This window comes from Thamnophis sirtalis, unplaced genomic scaffold (genome assembly GCF_051295495.1).
Source record: "Thamnophis sirtalis isolate CommonGarterSnake01/CBP01778 unplaced genomic scaffold, rThaSir2_p1.2 scaffold_11, whole genome shotgun sequence".
In the NCBI taxonomy this organism is placed as follows: domain Eukaryota; kingdom Metazoa; phylum Chordata; class Lepidosauria; order Squamata; family Natricidae; genus Thamnophis; species Thamnophis sirtalis.
The window spans coordinates 32,348,975-32,358,888 of NW_028261391.1; the positions used below are offsets into that span (position 1 = coordinate 32,348,975).

Below are 9,914 nucleotides of genomic sequence, written 5' to 3' on the forward strand. Positions count from 1 at the left end.
GCTCTGTTTTTATATACTGAAAATACTAATACTTAGGATGTTAATGCGCCTTTTACTATGGCCATCAATTTTAAAAATCTTTTTTTAAAGAAAAAAGAGTGACCATATCTCAGAGGTATAACACAAATGACTTGTAACTCTGGAGAATTTCTAAAAGTCAATGTAGACTACAGTATTTTCCCCAACTGGGCCACACTCTGGTTGTGTTAGATTTCAGTTCCAATAATTTCCTACCAGTATGTGCTTTGAATTTTCATTGTTTTATTATTCTTCATTTTGAAGACAAAATGGAGGCGTATCCATGACTATATACTGTAGCAGCAAGAGAACTGGTTTTTGTTTTTATTTTATTATTTTAGCAAAAAAAAAAGGAATCCTAATAAAAGGGCTACAGCTATTGCCATTTTAAAATCTCAACCCTTCTAAAAAAAATCCCAAAATAATGGATCACATGTTTGTTCTACTCGTATCATGTAATCTCCAGCTCACTGGATCACATCCTCAGTAGCAGAAAAAATAACATTAAAACATTGCCTCTGCTACCAAAACAGATGACTTACTACTACACCATAGCTATGTAATGTTAAAGCAAAGCAATATCCAGGATCACATTCCTTTCACCTAAGTAAACAGTTGTTACCATGCATTTTTATGAGAAATATAAAAAGCAATATACTTGGCTACCATTGTGGCATCCTATTGCTGTCCTTTCCAGGTATTTCCTTGAAAATATGTTTTTCTTACTGCTGTAGTTCTATTTTGTTTATAGACCCTTGATAGTCAGTATGGAAATTGGCTATTTAAATCTAAAATTCATGCCAATAATACTATCAATAATATCAAAACAGAAAACATATACCAGTATTTTGTTCAGAATTAGTATCATACAAAAAATTGTGTTTTTTTGTATTAGTTGAATTCTATAGAAAAATAATCTGAAGTTAATTCCATATGGGAGTAATATCAAGTTGAATAGAAGTTATGTATCTTTCTGGATAACAGATTTCATTGTCAAATTTCTTTTATTTGGGAATTTTTTTCCTAATATTCAACCAGAATCTGCTTTCTGATAAGTTAAATACACAGTATGTTCTGCACTTAGGAATGAGAGAAATCTTCACTTCTTCCTTATAAACCATGTTTAGATAATCACTTTTCATTTAAAGCAGGGATTGGCAGTTGGTACTTCTAGACGTTTCAAAACAAAAGTTAATAAACTTGGCCATGGGGTCACTAAAAGGCAAAAGGCTGCTACTTTGATGATCCAAAATAGCATTCTAATAATATGTTAGGGTGGCAAATCCCTGTGATGAATTACTACTGGAAAATAAAAGACAGATTCATGAATCTGAGGTCTTTGTGCAAGATTATATTTATGTTTTGCTTTTTCCATATAAACTTCCCTCAATGAAATTAGAGCTGCTACAGATGGAAGCTTAAAATTTATAGTTTGTTGCAATGATATTATCAGATATCTCATTATAATTACATAGTGAAAAATAATTAGGTTCATTATTTTCATCACGTTTGTGCCTCTCTGTGTGTTTCATTATAATTTCATTACAGGCTTTAAGAGAAACTCCTCCAAAACAAATCAAATGAATGTATTAGAAAGCAGCAGTAGAATCAAATCCCTCTCTTGCATTTGTTTTTAGTGAGATTCACTAAATAGAATCTGCTGCAAAGGACAGGCTTATATTTTTGAAAAACCTAATCATTTGTATTCAGTACTAAATGTGATCATATATCACCATTCTGTCACATTTCCCCCCAGATTATTCTCAAGCTTTCATACTTTCAGCTGCATCATTTGAAACCTACAGAGTGCAACTGGAGATTCTTCTACTATAGCAGTTTTTAAATATTTGGGAATCCGGAATTCTTGCCAGTTTCCTGTAAATCCCTCTCTGTTCTCAGGAGGTCCATATCAACCTTAATTCCTGCAGGTTCCTGTTAAGGAATAGGCGACAGGGAAATATATAAATTGCTGACCAGACTCCTCATTTTTAAAAGGTTTTCAGGGGCTGCTTAATTGCAAAGAAGAATGCAGTTTTCCCTAGAGGAAGACAGGTGGCGTAAACATACAAAGGAAATCTTTTCTTTCCTCCCTTCAAATAGTGAAGCCAAACGACGCTTTTTCTGTACTGTTCTTTCTCTAAAGGAAAGTCGTTTTTTTGTTTTTTCCCCAACCGGTTGGGGTGACGTCAGTCTGTCAGTAAGAGTCAGGTGATGTACACTATAAGCAGAGGGAGCTCTCCTGGTGCTGAAAACAGTCTGTAAACTCGGAGCGAATGGATATAGTCAATATCATGCTTTAGATTGCCTCAGACACAGGTAAGAATGTATGCTTTCTCTTTTAATCTACAAATCAAATGAAAGAGTCAATCTATATGTTCTCTGTAGGCAGCTTTCCAACAGAATAAGCTAGAAGCAGCAATTACCTAGTCAGAAAACGTATGAAATTGAAACCTGATGCACTTCAGTTAGTAGCACAGAAACAGGGTTGTATGTAGATGTTAAATATATTTTTCATACTTTGTGATTTAACCATATATCAAAACTAATAAGAACCAGACCAATAATAGTGTTGATAATTATACCTGAGAGTTATTAAAAACTCTTGAATAGGAAACAATATTTGAGCATTTTTAATAGTTTAATTCAGAAACATGTATTTATAAAGCTTGATTTTTAGTCAGTGTTAGTGCAACTAAATCTCATAAATAAGTCACTATATTTTAAAACATAATAGTCCTAACACTTTGTTTTTCCACATAAGATAAGATTTCTAATATTCTAAGTTGGATAAAAGTAAAATTTATAAATTTATGGTTAAATGCCTGTCTTTATGGATAAAATAGGTATACTGGATCTCTGCATAATTCCTACTGAATATTCAGAAAAGAGTATATTCTATTGAATATATTAAAACCTAAAAGCCTCAGTACATTGACCATATTAAGAGTTTTACCATTCTATTCAAGGATATTATTCATGTCTATACAGAAGTAAAGGAAACTAGAGGATTTTTTTAAATAAGCAGTTATTTGGAGATACTGGAATTGAATTTGAAATTCAATTCAATGGAAAGTCCTTAAATATTTTCTTTTTATATGTATTCATTTAAGTAAAAGATGGCACTTTTAGCGTAAAAATATACCAACTGAAGCATACAATAAGATAAAAGAAAGCTGTTTTAAATACTATAAAATTTTGATGCATTTTGCTCATTGTTCATGTATGGAACTTAACATTATTTTACCTTGCAATAAATCTTCATTACTAAGCACAATTGTAGTTCAGAGTGACTGCCAGAGTACAGGATAAAAATAAGAGTTTTGCTTAAAATGTCTAGAAACAATCCAAAGCAACTAGCAATCAGTTCAATAATTTTAAAATGGTGCTATTAGCTTGGTAATATTCCAGTCAACTATAGTGAAATCCATACAGCTTCACTAAAATCACAAGGGTTTAAGTATATCACTTAAGTCCTACTGATTTCTCCATAATTAACTAGCAGTAAAATTGGATCCCATACAATAATTCACATTTTGTCTTTCTTTATTTGCTTTACTCTGCTATCTCATTTACATTTATTCCACAGGCTTTCATGGGTCATTAGAATTTAAAAACTATTTGACTAAAGCCATTCAAGCATTCGGACTGCAATATTTATTGTAAAGTAAGAACAACTATTCTCTTTTAAAGATCTTGACAAAGATAGAAACTCTCTCCTATTTTGAAAGGATATTGAATAGAGTCTTGAGAATTAACAGATAATTAACTAGTATTTTTATTAATCTAAATTCTTACTTGGAACATTGTTGGAGAAAAGTAAAGCAATTCTATTATAGTATTTTAATTAGCTCAATATGTAAAATCATGTCATGCTGTGCTGCAAACCAAGTCTATTTTACTTGAATGGCATAATTAGCCTTATGTGGTATATGTGTGTTTACTTACAACAGAGTAAGAGAAACTAGCATTACTGAATTTTTTTCCACCACCTCATGAACTACTATTATATCAACAGGATATTTTAAAGTGTAAAATGGATGAGGAAAAATGAATAGACTGGAAAAAAAGTTGAATCAAGCACATACTATTGTATGTCTATTCTGGATTTGATTTTTCTCTGGTCTGCTTATTGCAATTTCTGTCTAAAATCTTTGAATTTCTTTCAGCAAGATTTAAATAAACAGGAATTCTGTCCTTTTAGTCCAATAATCAAAAAATGTTTTTAAAAAAGATGATCGTGTGTGTGTATGTGTGCATGCGTGTGTGTGTGTGTGTGTGCATAACAGAGGAGGAAAGATTATAATAAAAGAGGAGGAAAGATTCCATTTCTACAAAAATAATATATAATGCTTAACCCACTATTCTGCGTCTACCCATAGATGATACAGCCAAATGCTAGAGAGGTAACATTTATAACTCTGAATAAGCAAATATATTGGATCAATCATGTTATAATTAGAATGGTTAAATCCCATGTGAATTGTGTACTATTCTTTTTGTGAACAGGATCCTTAAAAAATAATTCCCACTATTAACATAATCCTATTAACATAAATATGAAATACTTATTTACCAATGCAAATGGCCACAGTCTAGTAAATGGTTTATTTAAGCCAGAAGGTTTTAGTGTTCTATTCAGAATTTCTCTGTCTCAATAGAATTCTAGGCTTACTTAAATGCATTTGAGACAAAAAATATTTTTTCATTAAGAGCATATATATGGTGAAATATTAGGGAAGTGCATATAGCCTCTCAGTCTGACTGATATTTGCTAATCTTTCTTTGAAAAATGTTCTTCTGTTAAAAATAAAACAATAAAATATATTTCAAAATAAATTATCTTAAAAGTCTAGGTCTTTATTTTTTTTAAGGTCTGCTTATTTTTTACTTTTAGTTCTATTTTCTGAGTGCAATGTTTTGGAATAAGTAAATCAATAAACTGAGATGTTCTGTGAAACTGTAGGTAGGAAAACCTACATTTGTCAATATTTCATATATTATTGTATGGACATATTTTTATTTTGATTAAGCATTTACCTTGTTTTCTTAGTTTATGCACTATATAAATCTGGCTGTAATAAACATTATAAAAACATAATCCAGACTAGCAATTAAATTCTATATTCTTTGTCAAGGGAAAAAGCTGGCTTGACTATCAAGATTGTTTTAATTTTGCACTTGGGAGTATGTTATAAATATTTAGTGACAGAGACAAAGATTTATTTTCCATAAAATATTTATTCCCATTTGTTGTATTCATTGTGTTTATTTACTAACACTACTTATCAACTGCTCCAATTATATGACTTTACTTTATTAATAAGTCTGAGCTTATTATTTTATTATTTACAGAGTGATCACAATAGACTTATTTTTATTCATTGATGCCAACCATTTTGGATTAGTGGGCACATTTGGAATTTTGAGAATTTGCTATGAATACTCCCACAAACTGGCTGCTTGAAGGGCTGGGCTTCTTCATTTAAAGGAAACAAATGTTATGGAAGGACATAATCAGTTAGAAATTACAAGTTTATCAGAATCTTGCCATATCCTTCAGCCCCCCCCCCCCAAATGCAAGGGAAGCTTACTACTCTGACTTAGTTTGTCCCTTTTCTAGGCTAGTAAGTAGACTTTTAGGCAAGCAGTGGAATGTAACCACTCATCAAATTTATGGCACCCATTGGGGCCCAGAAAAATTATTGGAATTAAAAATAATGATGGTGACTGATTCTGAATTTTGCAAAGTGTCAGCTTCCTTTTTTCAACTAAAAGTTAAAAAAAGTAAAAGGTCAGGGGGCGCAGAAAGCCTGGGAAACATTAAGGCAAATTTTCACAGATACCTTGATGACCCCTGAACCATTTTGATAACTAATTTTAGATTCTGAAAATGTTTTGTTCAAAATTTAGATGTATTAAGTTTATAGCAATACATAATATAATGAATTTAAGGGTCTGTCTAGAAAATCAATAGTATTGTTTAATAAATAAGAGCTGTACCACATAAAGTATAATTTAAAAATTAGAGATAGGCTTCATGATTATTTATTCAAATATCTAAGACTGTCAAACAATAAGGGAAACAGAACAATTTGTAGAAGGAGTAGCAGAACCTGGGGTGGAGTTAAAAGAGGGATTAGCCTAGAATCCCTACATAGACACAAACAGACTAAGTCAAAGTCCCCTTGAATTCCATAGATCCTTATCTAACACCAAGCAGAAGGTAACCATTAGTTGAAAATATTTGTGTGCATAGGCTATTTAGCAATAAATAATTAGACCTTCAATTGTGGACCTGGTCTTTTATGCATTATACTAAATTACAAGGAATAGCTTCTACATAGCTATATGCAAATATAGTTAGTTGTAACTATTTGTATAAACTATTGGTAATTCAATTTCATTTTTCTGATCTCAGAACCTAACTTAATAAATAAATATAATTCAACTTGAAGTAACTTATAAATTACTTTAGTCTAGAACTATTATTGCCGTCCATATTTGACTATATAAGATATTTAAAATGTACATCTCTGTATTAATTTTCATTTTTTCCCTTTATTTTAAGGAAACATTTCAAATATGGCTGATAAAATCTCCTGCCTTGGAATACTTTTGCCTCTTGTCCAAGGTTTTCTGATGATCTCTTATGCCAATGCCGCTTCATTTCAACGTTTTCAAAACATTCAAAATGATCCAGACTATGTAATGAAAAACCTGCAAAGGCTTCCAAGCCCAGATATGATCAAAGCTCTGGAATACATAGAAAATCTAAGAAAACAAACCAGCAATATAGAAAGTCCAGATTATAATTCCTTTCAAAATGCTCCATTTGTTCTACAGTCAAAAGAAAGCAAAAACCAACGCTATTTATCCGACAACCAAAGGGAGACTTTCCCGGAAGATGATTCCCAGTGGGTTAAGACAATGTTGGAAACCCTAAGACAAAGAGAGAAAGAATCAAAAGTTGTCTCAAAAGAAAATAAACTTAATCCCCTGAATTCAGACAATATCTTTCTGGATGGAATAATGGATGATTATGATGATCGTACTTGGCCTGCCCCAACACATAAAAAATTTAAGGTGCCACATGCCTACATTGAAGATAATTCAAGAGATAGTCCTTACAAAAGAACAAATGAAATAGTGGAAGAACAGTACACACCCCAAAGTCTCGCCACTTTAGAATCTGTATTTCAGGAGCTGGGGAAAATGATGGCACCTCATAATCTGAACAAAGAAAGGTTTAATGAGGAACAAAAGCTATATGCTGATGAGGAAGATGACGCTTTTAAAGGAAATAACATTGCTTATGAAGATGTGGTTGGAGGAGAGGACTGGAACCCAATAGAAGAAAAAGTGGAAAGTCAAACTCAAGAAGAAATAAGAGATAGTAAAGAAGAAATTGAGAAAAATGAAGAGATAAATGATGACATAAAGAGAGCAGGTATCCTGGAAGATGACTTGAAAAAAGAGAATAAAAATCAAGTCCTGGAAGATGTTTCACAGTTGATGGATTATTATTTGAAAAAGATGATAAATAGACCAGGAGGGAATATATTGGGAATCAACCAAAATGAAGACAAAAGGGCGGTCAAATACTTTGAAAAACAGCTTGATCCTCAAGCAGTTTATCAGTTGATAGAAATCTCAAGAAATTTACAGATCCCACCTGAGGATTTAATTGAAATGTTGAAATCCGGAGATACACATCAGAATGAAAAGGAACAAGAACCTGAACTGATTGAAGATATTGATGAAATTCCTGAAATTAATTTAGAAAAGTCAGACTTATTCAAAAATAAGATGGACTCCTTACATGGTTATCAAAAGCAAAGATTTAATGTTCTCCCAGATAATCTGCCAGAAAACCTGAATGTTGAAGACATTATAAATCTTTTAGGGATGGAAAATGTTGGCAATCAAAAACCTCCTTATCCTGGACATCAAATAAATCAAGAAAATGGATTGCCAAAATGGTACCTGCCTGCAAGATCTGATCAAAAGATACTGTCCAAAGTGGCCTGGCTTAACCGTTTAGAAAGGCAACTGAAACAAGAATCATTGAATGGAAAAGAAGAAGAGTTGTCAGACTATTTAGTCAAGATGTTGACAAAGTATCCTGAAGTTATCAATGCAGGTCTGAAGAAAGAAATTCCACTCGCAGTTTCATCTGAACATGACCATCTAGACCAAATAGGAAGTCATGAACCAGATAAATTCACTTTATTCAGCAAAAGGCTGCCAATGGCTAAAGAGAATGATGACACCCAGAACAGGCCATATATGGATGAAGAAATGCTAGCAAAAGTTCTGGAATATCTAAACCAGGAAAAGTCTGAAAAGGGAAGAGAACACATTACCAAAAGGGCAATGGAAAACATGTAGTTGTTTAAATATTATTTCTCCTCGTTGGATTAAATTATACCCCAATTCAGTTGTGATTTACTTTTTTTTAAGAATTTGAGGCATGTTCAGGCATTATACCTAGCTGCTTTTTGCCCACAAGAATTCTGGCACTTCCCTTTTCATGAGTAATATTACTTGTATGAAAGAAGAGCTTATGGGCCTCAATGATAGCTGCTCCTGTAGTCTCTGCATGTGGTTTTGAACATCAGCAATTGCAGGAGCTTCCACAGGTGAGATCTGTGAGCTCCCAGAAAATGCTCTATATTGCTTGTGGAAATGATTGTGCCCAGATGACTCCTTCAGGTGCAAAAGTAGTTTGGTTTTGTGTCTCAATTGGTCACCATGATGGATGATTTGGCACTGAACAGTCTGTATAAACTCCTATGAGCTGTTCTGTGGTTTGTGAGTATCTCTAAATGTTTGAAAACTTGATCAAATAACAAATTTCTTCAATTTTTTTAAGAAACAAGTTTATGAAATAAAAACTGCCAAACAGTAAATCTTGAGACATCTTGATCAAAGCAGATTGGCCAACAAAATAGGGGTTTTTTAAATGAATTGAAATATTTTGTTATTGTCTGTAGTGTTTTTTTGTGAAGTACCAAATAAAAATAAAGCATTCATATACATATAATATATACAGTATATATATAGTTTTATTTACAAAGCTTTTTCTATTCTGTGTTTTAAGGTCAATGAATAAATATTATTTCTGGACAATAGACTGTGTTTTGTTTTGCCTGAATTAAACTGTTTGTTTACAAGGTTAGCTTAGGTAAAATAATTGTGCTTTAAAGAATAATCATTTTAATTTTCCAGTGATCGCAAACAACTACACCATTTAATGATGTCACTTTTTCAAAATCAGCTCTCAAATACATTACCAATAGAACACTATGTTTTATAAATTAACAGTAGTTGGTAGAAACATTTTATCTGAGGATAACTAACTGAAGAAGGAGAAAAATCCATAATTCATCTTTAAGCCTCTCTTTCTGTTTCTATAATATTATAATGTTGCGTGAAGTAAAATATCAACTCTAAAACTCATTTGTAAATATTGTATCAAGGGAAGATAGTTGAAGACTATGAATTAAATTGACATCCTTGATTAATTATAAATAATACACTGAGATAGAACCAAACTATTTTTTTCATTCTTTTTGTAATTTGAAAATTAAAATTAGTCATCTATTATTTAAATTTCATTGTCACCATCCAAAAGACACAAAAGGTGCAATAGTCATCAACTTAGATTAGGCAAACTGGATAGCAATATATCAATTAGCATTAAATGACAGAGCAAAGGAGATTTCTTCTGTTTTGTTTATTGATTACCCAGGGAGAAATTAAAATTAGGCTGATATATTTGATGGGATTTTAGTCAATTTTAGAGACTTTTAGAATACTTTATTTTAAGTATAAAATCAACTCTCATCAATTCTTTGTTGGCACTGCAAAACAAATCAACCCACAAACTCTATTAG

At 31.8% G+C, this 9,914-nt stretch overlaps 1 protein-coding gene across 1 annotated transcript; it reads left to right on the forward strand.

Moving 5' to 3' along the window:
* Window positions 1–2,194: 2,194 nt before the first annotated feature.
* SCG2 (secretogranin II) lies at window positions 2,195–9,147 on the forward strand. Its single transcript, XM_014059983.2, has 2 exons — window positions 2,195–2,334; window positions 6,587–9,147. The coding sequence occupies exon 2, from the start codon at window positions 6,601–6,603 to the stop codon at window positions 8,404–8,406; it is 1,806 nt and encodes a 601-aa protein (XP_013915458.2). The 5' UTR covers window positions 2,195–2,334; window positions 6,587–6,600; the 3' UTR covers window positions 8,407–9,147.
* The last annotated feature ends 767 nt before the right edge of the window (window positions 9,148–9,914 follow it).